The sequence below is a fragment of the Theropithecus gelada genome, chromosome 4, assembly GCF_003255815.1.
Source record: "Theropithecus gelada isolate Dixy chromosome 4, Tgel_1.0, whole genome shotgun sequence".
Lineage (NCBI taxonomy): Eukaryota > Metazoa > Chordata > Mammalia > Primates > Cercopithecidae > Theropithecus > Theropithecus gelada.
In genome coordinates this window covers 82,671,468-82,684,574 of record NC_037671.1, presented here as the reverse complement: position 1 = coordinate 82,684,574, position 13,107 = coordinate 82,671,468, and the positions used below count along the sequence as shown (strand labels likewise).

Sequence of the window (13,107 nt, the reverse complement as noted above, 5' to 3'; positions counted from 1 at the left end):
AGCTGGGAGGGGGCCGCGAGGCACTCCGCCGAGGGCTCGTCCGGGTTTGTCCGCCGCCGTCACCTGACTCGTCGGAGGAGCCACAGCTGAGGTGGGGGCGGGGATGGGGACGCAGCTTGGAGCGCTAGAGAGACGCGGCGGCGCTTGCAGAAGAGGCGGCGGCGGGCGGGTACTGGCTTCTGGGGCCAGGGGCGGCGGGTGTCGGGACCGCGGAGCTGAGGAGCGGGGCCCGGCCAGGGCTGGAGACTTTGCGCCCAGGGGCACCGGGTCTGCGCGCGGTCGCACACACCCACCGGCGCCGCTTCCCTCAGCTGCCCGGGCTCCGCTCATCCTGCGGCGGGCGGCGCCGCTCAGGGGCGGGGTGAGTACCCGCGGCCGTACTCGGCCCCCTCCCCGCGCCAGGGCCGCGCGGGGATCCACAGAGGATAATCCCAGGGTGCGGAGAAGGGCAGCGGCCGGGTGACAGCTCCGCGGAGCGCTCCAGGGCGGGCGGGGGGCTGGGCTGCGCTGTCAGCCCGGCTCCGCTCCAAATCCAGGAAGGGTGAGGTGCCCCAAGACTCCGGCGCCTCCGCAGCGCTCCCGGGCGGCCCCTGCGGCAGGAATTTGGAGACCGGGGGGAAGGGGCCCGGGCTATCGGCCTCGGCGAGGCTTTGGAGCCGGCGGCGGGGAAGGAAGGGGAAGCGAGGGCATAACATGGCGCAATGCTAGGATAATCTCCTTCGCGACTGAGGGAGGACGAGCCCTTTGCTGCAGCAGCGCGAGGAGGAGGAGGGAGGCAGCCAGGGGTTGGGTAGCCGATGCATTCCCCGAAGCCTGCAGGCTGCTAGGAGGAAAGTCTGCGAAGGTGGGAGGTGGGCACCGGTGGGTGCGGCGCCCAGGGAATAACCCGGACGCACGTCGTGGCTAGCGCAGCACCCGCGTGTCAGGTTGCGGGGAAAGTGCTGATTGACAGGGGGGTCCCCAGGGGGCGAGTCTGGTCCTATGTGGGGGTTGGGGGAGAATGGGGACGGTGTCACGATGCTGAGACTGGAGCCCACGCTGGGGTTCCGTGACTGCCCCACTCACGGCCAAGACTCCCTGGACCGCATCGCAGGAGCGGGGCTTGGCGCGTTGCTGGCTCCAAGAGGTGGTGCCAGGGTGGGGATGGAGGAGGAGAGAGCCGCCGCGCGGCTGGAGGAGGCAAGGCCTGGGTGCTTGGAGGGGAGGGTCTGCGGATTAAAGCCGGACCGTCTCCCCTTGTTTCCTGCAGAAGAGGAGGCGGTAGACGCGACCAGAGAAGATGTCGGGCCAAACGCTCACGGATCGGATCGCCGCCGCTCAGTACAGCGTGACAGGCTCTGCTGTAGCGAGAGCTGTCTGCAAAGCCACTACTCATGAAGTGATGGGCCCCAAGAAAAAGCACCTGGACTGTAAGCATCTCTTTATATAAGAGGGACATGCGCACGGCAGAGGCGCCTGGGATGCTGGTGGTGCGGCCTGTGCTCTTGGTCGATAATGCTGCGGCCTCTGATATTCCCAGCCAGGTTGCCCCTGAGCTGAAATTCTCCAGCTGTGAAGGTGTTCCCTTGGGTTAGTCCTGAAACCTTGTCTTGTGAGCCATTTTTTCCTCTTATTTAACTCCAAGGTCTTGGTGAAGGGGGAAAAATACACACACATTATGTGTATATATACACACACACACAGATTGTACACTCTGAATTAGATGTTTTGCACCTTTTTTTCTTTCTCCAGCCACCCTCCCTTCTCCAAATTAGAGGAAATTAGAGGTTGCACAGTCAAAAAAAAAAAAAAAAAAAAAAAGATGAATTTATGGAAGGTCAAACTTGTCACCCTAGTTCTTTCCTAAATACATTTCAGATAATTCTAAGATAGTATCATCTTTTTCAGTGTTGCTCCTGAGGATTTTTTTTTTGTGAGAGAGTGTGTGTGTGTGTGTGTGTGTATGTGTGTATGTGTGTATGTTACCATACCAAACAAATGAATTCAAGATACTGAATGAGGAAATTGGACTTAATAGCTATGGCAATTTCATTTTACACATTCTGGTACATTTTGTCCCATTCTCAGAAAATGCTGGGTGAGATGACTATGCTATGGTCACAAAATGGATGTACTTCCCCAGCATCTGAGATGGTGCAATTTTAGATGGAAACATTTAATTCTTAATGTTGTTTTTGTAACTGGTTATTTGATGGAAAAGGCTTTATTCTACTCTGGAATCTGTACATTTCTGAAATACCTTAATTAACAGTAAATCTTTCGTCATTGAAGGATAAACAGAGGCACTTAGAAAAGAAAAAGGCTTTCACCTGCTTTGGGTGGTGAGGCTCCTCATAAGTCAGGCTATATGAGTGTATGTTCAGCAGTTGCTATTTAGTTCTCTTGACCTGCTTAGGATCTTCTGTTCTATTGTGGTGTTTTTGGTAAAGGTCAGTGTTGGCATGAGAGACACAGCTATGGCCATAACCATTTCCTCAGCTGGCTTCCTTTGCCCATCTTCTGGGTTTTTTTGGCCTGAGGTCTTTTCCCTACTATCTCCTTTGTGCAGCTGAGAAAGTGGTACCAGTGTCAGAATTCACTCTCGCCCTGTTATCTGCATAAGTCAAGCTTCGTGAAGCTTACAACTGGACGTTGTAAGAGTTGTCTAGTCTTCTGAACCTGTTGTCTCATAGAATTGAATAATTTTGTTTCTAGAAGCTGATCTGAGGAGAAAGTACCATTATGCCTTTCCCAAGGGAATGTTTAACAAAATTTGTTGATTACAGTATTATATGTTATATATGCAGTACAAGATGAAAGAGGCCACCAGGGCCAGGGCACCTAACAGAAGTGGAAATTGTAAATTTATGACCAGCTCACTTTGCTGCAGCATGCTGAATCATTTAGCCATTTTCCCATCAGTTTCCCCAACTCTAGGAGGATGATTCATGTCTTAAAGGTGTATATCAGTCTAGAAAATCCTCATAATAAAAAGGTATAGGTTATGAATTTGCTACATGCTGGTCTATAATGAAAATGATAAATCAGTATACTGATATATTTCAGAGAACATTCACAGGTTTGAACAGTTCATTAAAACATCATTCAGATAAAGACCGACTTCTCCAGATCTAAATATTTAGTCACATTAGTATTTTAGTGGAAAAGTCTTTTGAAAATTTTGAAGGTAGGAGGTTTTCCAATATGATTTCTAAGATGTGGAAAATAGGGGGAAGAGATTCCATGTTATAAAAGAAAGCAGCTGAAATAGGAACTGGTGTTGAATTAATAATATGAATGGTCATAAGAGCTGAACATTTATTGAGCAGTTACTATATAGCAGGCACTGAGCTTTATATTATTAATCTTTCACCACTTAATGGGTTCAGGGAGGGTAATTAACTTTCATGGCTTTTTTTTTTTTTCTTTGTGTGATGGAGTCTCTCTTTGTCACCCAGGCTGGAGTGCAGTGGTGCATTGTCGGCCCACTGCAGCCTCCCGGGTTTGAGTAATTCTCCTGCCTCAGCCTCCTGAGTCGCTGGGACTTACAGGCGTGTACCACCACACCTGGCTAATTCTTGTGTGTTTTTTTAGTAGAGATGGGGTTTCTTCATGTTGGCCGGGCTGGTCTTGAACTCCTTCCCTCAGGTTATGCACCCACCTTGGCCTCCCAAAGTGCTGTGATTACAGGAGTGAGCCACCACTTCCCCTGGCCAAACTTGCATAGCTTTTAACCAGTGCACTTAACTGCCATCTGTAGTTCAGTAATATACTCTATTGAGAGAGAAGAGAAAATGAACCATATTAACCTAAATGGTCTAATCTCAAAACACTCACCTTGCTTGGATAGCTTTCTGTGGAATTGAGCATGAAAATCTGCATACATATTGCAGTCTTTATAATATGCATGAAAAAATTTTAATTCTGTTATGAAAAAAATTGAATGAAAAAATTTTAATTCTGTTGCATAAAACAATGACCAAAATCCAAGCACTGAGGAGTATTGGTTAGTGGTTTTTCTTTTTAATGTTTTGCTTTTCTAGTAAGTCATAAAATAAAATATCTACTTAAAACCAACTTTTGGGTGGAATTTGGAGACATAGGTATCACATTATTAATATGTACTATTCTAAGAAAAGATGATATGGAAAACCTGAATATATATGTTATATGCATTATTAAGAGGACATCTTTGCTCAGAATTCTTTGTGAAGTTCCTTTAAAAAAACAGTAAACTATCTCAGTAATTTATTCACAGGTTTTCAGTAAACACCAGTTATAAAAGTGAGTTGTTATTAAAACGTGCAAACACATAATTAAGTTTCTCTATAGGCACTGAAGCATTCTCAAGTAGTTGGTGTTTTAGTTTTGAAAATATTAAATACTGGTTTGGAGAAAAAGAGCACAAAATGTAGCGTTTGGGGATTTGAAACAAAAACAATTCCAATTTATTATTAGTTTGGTTTGTGTATAACTTTTTAGTTTGGAGTTTAGATTGGAAGATTGTTAAAATAGATTTATGGTTCTGTCATTTTTTTTTAGAGGTATTGGATTAATTGGGCTCAAAATCCTTATGAAATATGAATTTAATATTAAGGTACTGGTTTAAATGATAAATTCTTTTCTCTTTAGGTTGATAGGCCAAGAAAACTATTGTTGTTAATTATGGTGACTTATAAAATGATTCTTAAAGATATATGATTTATACACTTGAAGAAATGACTTGTTAACATCTGAGGGCAGAATTATATATGGTGAAAAGGTCGAGATGAAGAAGCTCTGTACATTTATTCCCAGATTTTTTTTCTTTTTTCAGTGACAGCACTTAACAATCTAAGTAAGGATTATATGTTTTATGGTACTTTTGGATTATGTAAAACTTTCATTCCATACTCGACTATAATAATGTTGCCCTTTGTATGTGAAAATTAAATACCTAATCAATATTGGTTTGACATTAACTTTTCTGGGTCCACCTATACATCCTCGCCTCCTTTCCCTTGTAACTTGTTGTACCTATTTGCTAGCATATAAAACATCCAGGAGTCAATGAGTATTTACCTTCTTAGTTACATCTGTTTGACACTTCAGTGTTGTTTGTTTTTTCTATTTTGTGTGTGATGCCCTAAAGGATAGCCCAAGTCAAATAATAAAGTAAAAAGATTAGGTAGTAATAGGAACCCAGTGTGTACCCGGTATTATGTCAAGGCTAAACAATAAAATAGAGTTGGTCCAAAGTAACATCTGCAGCGGTAAATTTGGAAAGCTTTGCAGCCCTGCTATATGATTCATTTCAGTTAATAGTGCTTATGAATGATTTCTATATATGCTACATTGTTAAAGTATCCTATTTATGATTATCAGAATTCAAACCTAGACATTACTGTTAACATCAAAACAAACCTTATGAAAAGCCAATTTGGTTTTCAGTAATCCTATTTTTTCCGTATTAAACACTTGAAGCTATTTAGTAATGAGCTTATCCCACATGAAAAGTAAGTGCTTCACGTTCTGAATCTGATGTTTGAGAGATACTAGAATTTTACTAACAATTCTGTTCCTCCCAAATTACAAAAAAGAAAAAGATTATGTTTCTTATAAGACTATCTGGTAAAGGTAGTAGGAGATATGGACTGATTTTTGATTGAAGACAAATACTAGCACATCAACACAAATTCCTGCTGCTTTAATTTTATTCATAAAATATTCTGCAAAAAAGAAATTTTGTGAGTTAAAAATAGAATGAAAATTTAAACCTGAAAGTGAGTTTGCTTTGCATAAATGTGCTTAGTAAACCTGAAATATATTTTAATTAATAGAAATTCTGTTAGCACACTAATTCAGCAGCCACCATATATTTATATTTGCGATAATTTAGTAGGGCTTTCTATAAGTGCTGAAAGATCCAAAAAGTAAGCAAAGTTTACTGAATAAAATTAAGTAGAACAATGTGTAAAAGATTACTGAACACTAGAGTAACTTTGAATTTGAGAAGTATACTAACTTGCTGTAAATATATTTTAATTTGATTCTCATTGTTCTCATTTAACTATTCGTTTTTTTAAAAACAAAACAAAACACACCCTCTCATTTTTCTGTACCAGAACATAATCTGTTCCTTCCTCTTGATTTACTAGAAGACCCAGCCCAAGGGTGAAGAGATGGGGTAGACGCACTTCTGAAAAGTATTTAATATGATTATAATTCATACCATACATGTGTAATGGGCTCAATGTGTGTGATTCTGTGACATTCTCAAAGATGCTTAGTGTCCTAAGAGGGGAGAGAAGAGATCACGTGATCAGGGTGGGCAGGAGCAGGGGAAGCAGAGTGACCAAGAGTCTTAGGTAGTAGGAGGGAGCATGCTTTAAAAATGACACAAAAATAATTAAACAGACTTTATAGCAGCTAGTGGAACAATAGGGATTTTTTTCCAGATCTTTTTACTTTCTCATTTTCAGAATAATCTTTTTTTAATGGTATAATGTTAAATATATTTGGGTCACTTTAGTTATTTTTTTTCGCTTTTTGCAGTCAGCGTAGTTAGCAGATACTTTCTTAGAATAAAATTGGTAACAATTCGATTTTTAAAAAGTTGTTTTAGTGATTTAAAATGTTGATATGGAAAAAATACTGAAAATTATATAGATAGTAGGCAAATTCATATCCTAATTGCAATATTAGCTTGTAGCATTTTAGATTAAAATCTAAATTTCTTGATATATTGCCACGTTAATTGTAATGTTTAATAAATGGTGGCTGAAGATTTATTTGTAATTTAATCTGTGTGCTTAGTTGCCATGGACCTGTCTTTTAGCTTTTCACAAATCAATATCCTTTAAATACCTTACCTCCTCTCTTCAATTGACTGATGCTGGGATAGGGTGTTCTTTGGAGCTTATCTTGGTAAAGAAGGTCAGAAGTGACATATAACCCTATTCCCTAGGGGCCGAGGATGTTTTCCTTGCAGAGTTGTATTTTAAGTGACTCAACTCCTGAGCCAGCATCTACTAAGAGAACCTTCAAACAAAATCATAGTGCATTTAAATAATTTGAAAAATCAAATTCCTTGCCATTAAAAATATTTATCCTTAGTTTCATTTCTTTTACAATGTTTTCTCTTTTTAGAAAAATGTATATTTATGAAGAAGAATGTTGGCTATGTTTTTTCTTAGGCATTTATGTAATGTGGGAGTTGCCCTATTTTTTTCTTTCTCACCAAGGGAAGATTGGTTGAATGGCATACCCCTGTGTCAATTGCACAATGACTTGTGAGTAAGAAATGACGACTCTTCCTTGAAACAATTGGGTGAAAGCACAAACCAGAGAGAATTGTACCCTGAAGCCCACAGTCTTTCTGTAGCTGTTTTTCTGCTGTCTCTCCATTTGTCCCAGATGTGTGAGGATCCTCCTCTCCCTTGTGTACAGAAGCCTTCTTTATTATTCATTTTTAAGGAGGATCTAGCATTTTCTAAAGAATTTTTGCCAGGTGCTGTGGCTCACGCCTGTAATCCCAGCCCTTTGGGAGACCAAGGCGGTCAGATCACCTGAGGTCAGGAGTTCGAGACCAGCCTGGCCAACATGATGAAACCCTGTCTTTACTAAAAATACAAAAAAATTAGCCGAGTGTGGTGGCAGGCACCTGTAATCCCAGCTACTCGGGAGCCTGAGGCAGGAGAATCGCTGGAACCCAAGAGGCAGAGGTTGCAGTGAGCTGAGATCACGCCATTGCGCTCCAGGCTGGGGAACAAGAGCAAGACTTCATCTCAAAAAAAAAAAAAAAAAGAAATTTTAGGAGAGAGAGAATCTAGGTCTCTCCCTGGTTGGTGTAGTTTTGCTTTTGGGCTGCACCATTTGATTGTTCTCCTAGGCTTAGCATTTTTATTTTAAATTACAACTGTCCTTTCTACATGAGTTATTCTCTCTGTCATCTGTATCTTTAACATCTTCTGTCTCTCTTATTAGTATTTTCAAGTATCTCCATTTAAAACAAACAAACCACACACACGTCTCTTTGGGCTCTATTATCTTAATAATAGCTTTTCAGCAACCAACCTGTCATTCTTTGCTTTTTCTTTTTTCCCACAACCAAGCTGCTTGAAATAGTGATTTACTCACCATTCCAAAGAAAACAGACACAACTGTACCCCTCTTTAAATATTCTGTGTCTTTGAATGGCATAATTCATGCATGAAATCTTAGAATTGCTATTGGATGCCAGGCATTGCCTACTCAGTTGCCCAAGCCACTAACTTTAGAGTTATCCCTCATCCCTCAAATTCAGTGAGTGATAATTATTTAAAAACTCTGAGCTGTATGCAGTGTCTCATGCCTGTAATCCTAACACTCTGGGAGGCCAAGGCAGGAGGATCACTTTAGCCCAGGAGTTTGAGACCAGCCTGGGTAACATAAGGAGAGCCCATCTCTATAAAAAATAAAATAAATTAGTCATGATCATGTGTACCCATGGTCCCAGGTACTTGGAAGGCTGCGGAGGATGTCAGGCCTGCAGTGAGCCATGATCATGCCACTGTACTCCAGCCTGAGTGACAGAGCAAGACCCTGTCTGAAAGCAAAACAAAACAAAAAACTACCTGAAATCTCGTTCTTTAGTTGTCTTCTGCTTGATTTAGAACAGTAATAAGCCTCATTTGTAAAATGAAGACTAATTATAGTACCTACTTCACTTTTAATGAGTAATGCATAAGATAATGCATGTAAAATACCTAGACCAGAACTTGACACACAGATATGCAATAACAATCAGTTATTAATACCACTACTAATAATAAACATTACTAGTACAATTATTGCTACTACCACCACTATAACAATTCCACATATATCGCCAGCGATTCGGCCCTTCTTCTCCATGCTTTTTTGTGCCCCCTGCTTTTAATTGTATCAGTTTTTCCTTTAATTCTAACTTTCTCTTTCTGTAGTTTGGAAGATATATATACTATTTCTGTTATTTTAGTGATTAACCTTAAAATTTTAATATGCATATGTAATGTCTGAAGTTGATCAATATCTCTTTTTTCTTCCCAAGAAATGTAGAAACTTTTAACTTCAATCACCCACTTCTATCTTACGTGCTATTATTATTCAGTGTTTTATGTTTCACTGTAGTTTTAACTCATAAAGCTGTACATTATTATTTGATGAAAGCAATGTTTACTTAGATATGCCTACCTTGTAACTGACTTCTTTGCTCACCATTCCTTCATCATTTATAAGATTTTCTTGAACTGTATACTTTACTTGAAGTATATTTTGAAGATAATGTATCTGTATATAAGATTCTAGAATGACAGTTATTTTCACTTTGATATTTCACTCATTTGGCTTCTATTATTGCTCTTAGGAGAATTTATCTGTCTACCTGCCTTTAGGTAATTCCTTTGTTTGACGGGGGCTACATTCAAATCTTCTGTTTGTCTTGTCCTTCTGTATTGTATGTGTGTCTAGATGTGGCATTTTTGTTTGTTTGTTTATTCTATTTGGAATTTGTTGGGTTTTTAAAATCTGAGAATGTATCTCTCTCATCAGTTCTGGAAAATTCTCAGCTTTTCAGTTATCATTGATTATTGCTTATTCTCATTCTCTTTCTTTTTGTGTCCTTCAAGCATGATTAGAAATATGTTAGACTTTATTACATCCATATAAATCTTAATATACTTTTTGTATTTTCTAATGTTTTCTTTTCTGTTCAGCATGATTTGTTTTTCAGATACCTTCCAGTTCATTAATTCTCTGTTTAGCTGTGTCTTGTCTGCTTTTATGCATTCTTAGTTTTTTACTTTATTTATTTATATTTTTTGTTTTTGAATTTTTTCAAATTTGCCCATTTTCTGGATACTGTATTTTTCTTGCTAATATTTTTGAGTTCCTCTTTTATTTCTTTACCATTTTAAACAAAACTAATTTTATATTCTATGTTTCATAGATCTATGACATGAAGTTCTGTTTCTATTGTTGTTTTTGCCTGATATTCAGTCATGATTCCTCATATGTTTTGTAATTTTAGACTCTGAGGTAATGTTGGCTAGGACTTAATTTGTGGGAATCCTAGGGAGCCTAGGGTCACCTAGAAAGATTTTGCTTCAGAGAGGTCCCACAGGTGCTGCCATTCTGAGAGCACCTGAAGTTGATTTCTGCTCTTGGAGTTTCCCATCCAGTGCAGGTCCAGATCCATAATCCTTGTCCATAATTTGAAAATCCAAAATGCTCAGAAAACCAAAATTATTTTTGTAAATCATTTGGCAGGAAAAGTTGACCCTCTATAGTCTTTATATACTGCCTATCATGAAGAGTCATATGTTAAGCTATAAAAATATTGTCATATTATGGTATGCTGTTCAGATTATAGTGAGGTGTTACTTCATATATGATGTCTGTACCGTAATACCTTTGTAGAATCTCAAAAATCATGAACTTTGAAACATATATGGCCCTAAGGGTTTTAGATATTGGAGTGTGGATCTGTAGTATAAATTTGAATCACAAAGTTCATCAGGGTGAAAGCTATGGTTACAAATGCCCCAGAGATTATTTCCCTTATCTACCCAGAGCTTAGGAAGAGCAGGACACATTTTCCCTTGTCTCCTTTTGCTGAAAGATATTCTTTTTTGTTTTTGTTTTTCTGTTAATTTTACTAAAGGAGTAACCCTTTGAGGATCCTAGCTTTATATGGTTGTCTTAGTTCCAACTAGTAACCTTGCTTAGTCTCAAAGGCCTTGTCCCCTGTTCGCCACAGGGCTGCTAGAATCTAAGACTCTAAGCCACTTAGATTAACACATGACTTCAGGGCAGCCTCCTCTTCAGTATTACTTTACTATGTGGTTTTCTGCAATTTCTTTATTTTTTTGGCCTTGGAAATTGCTTTTATTTTCTTGTGAGTTCAGCCAAATGAGTGGAAGGATGCCTGTAATATTTATCCAGGTTATCAGGTGTTTTTCCCTTGATAGTCCACCTGTATGCTAGATATGGAACCAGCGTATTTTCCTATTGTTTGTTTTTGCCTACACACACACATACCCCACAGTTCATTGCTGAACTACTTTGAAACATTAGATTTACTATATTCTGCATTACTTTTGGGCCTTTGCATGTGTTGTTTTTAAGTTTTAATATATTTTTAAAATCTAATTTCTAAAACTCTAGTTTTACGCATTCTTTTCAGTGCCTAGATGGTCCCCTGTGCATATATTTCTTTCATATCCCTCCCAGAACTATAGTGGGGTTCTCTTTAGTGGTTGTTTTCTTTCTCTAGTCTGTAGTTTCTTTGAGACTGTTTTATTCCTCACACCAAACATAGCATGATAGCAGGTTTGGGTAAATATTTGTTGAATGATTTTTATTATGCTTCATATTTCTCTAATTTTAGACCTTTGTTTTCTCATAAACTTTCTACTTAAAAATTTTACTTTTACCCAGTAAACTTCAGAAGAGCAAGGGGTTAAACTCAATTCTTTCTCTCAGAAGACTATAAAAACAATAGAAGTGTAAAATTGGAGGAATACAAATAAATAAACATTAAATTATTTAATGTATATAATATGTATTTCCTGACATCCTCTCAACACTTGCATGGCCATGATGTGAAGATTTTATCTGGGGAAAATTAGAACCTTGATATTAAAAGTTAGAACAATGAGCAAGTTGGTAAATTTGAAAAAATGTTAGATTTTAAACAATTATATCCATCATTTTTTTCGTTGTGGATTTAAAGCATATTGGACTTCTCTCAGTACATATCATTAACTATTAGATATTAGATGGTTAAGTATTAATATTAGAGAAAATCCTTTGCTGGCATTGTGTGTTTGTGTATATGCGTGCAACTATTTTCTGTAGAGTTGGATACAGTTGGGAAGCATTGTATTCAATATTCATTTTATAATTCATAACTACATATATTATACCTGGTTAAGATAATTACAAAAGAAAAACAATTTCAAAAGTGACTACACACTTTCAATAGTCACTGAAATGATAGTATTCACTAAGTACTTGGTGATACTATTCATTAACATGATAAAATTTCCCTTAACAACTTGTGGGCTTTTGACAAGCAGTAAGGAAAGGGAGCAAAATTAACCTGAAACTTAGGGTTCTTTTGCCTTTGTAAAGAAAGCAATAAATAACAACATATTTAGTTTTATTTTCAATGACCTACTTGGAAAAATTAGAAATTACTTTCAGTGCTGAGTCTTTCACTAGCTTACTTAGCACAATCCCATTATTTATTCATTTAACAAATATTTGGATAATTTCCAAATGCCAGGAGTTGTTCCAGGAAACAGGGATACCATGGTGAACAAGATATGCATGGCCTTTGGCATCAGAGAGCTCGTGACTTAGTAGGGGAAACAGAAAATTAAAGAAATAATTACAAGTGATTCAAAAAGAATTAAGTTTTAATAAAGAAGGTGAAGACTACAGTGGAGGCACATTGCAGAGGAAGAGATGTTTAAGCCCAGACTTGACAAATGAATGGGACTTAAAGTAGGTGAGGTGTGAACAAGAACTGCTGCAGAATGCTATCTAGGAAGAGGCTCACAGAGAGCAAGCCACAATTTAGGAGTTTGAAAAAGTTGAAGGTTGCTGGACGAATGAGTGTAGGAAGACAGAGAACGTTAAGAAATAACACCAGTGTTGTAGATTGCCTGAGATGTGCAGGGCCTTTTAGGCTCAGGAGAATCTTAGAAGTTGATCAGCCTTTTCATTTTTTATAGATGAGTAAGCTGAGTCCTAAAGTGACAAAATTACACTTTCTGTATGTGTTAATACTGAATAATTCTTATCTACCTATCTTGAATAGGTGCCCTAATGTGTAATTGCCTTATTCACCTAGTTCGGATTGTTACGTCTAAACCAGTGGATTTCACTGTGGTATCACTATGAACCTCATTAGTGTCAAAGTATAGAGCTTACAGCTGTTCCAACTTCTAGCTAAATAATTCAGTTAGACAATGGCTTCATGTAGTTTTGTTGTGTTTTTTTCTCCCTAAAACATCTAGGTTGCAGTGTGTTCATGTTTTTCTGGCCTCTTCATTATGTATTTTAACATGTAACATTCTGGTTTTGGCTACCCTTGAGTGAGCATGAGTGTACCCATGGAAGGTT

General features: G+C 38.7%; 1 protein-coding gene across 1 annotated transcript in view; it reads left to right on the top strand.

The window, feature by feature from the left end:
• Nucleotides 1-65: 65 nt before the first annotated feature.
• Nucleotides 66-13,107, top strand: part of SNAP91 (synaptosome associated protein 91) — a 174,399-nt gene continuing 161,357 nt past the window's right edge. Inside the window, exons 1-2 of the mRNA XM_025382349.1 lie at nt 66-169; nt 1,250-1,409. Of these exons, the coding sequence (XP_025238134.1) occupies nt 1,280-1,409 (130 nt within the window). The 5' untranslated portion in view covers nt 66-169; nt 1,250-1,279. The remainder of the gene's footprint in view (nt 170-1,249; nt 1,410-13,107) is intronic.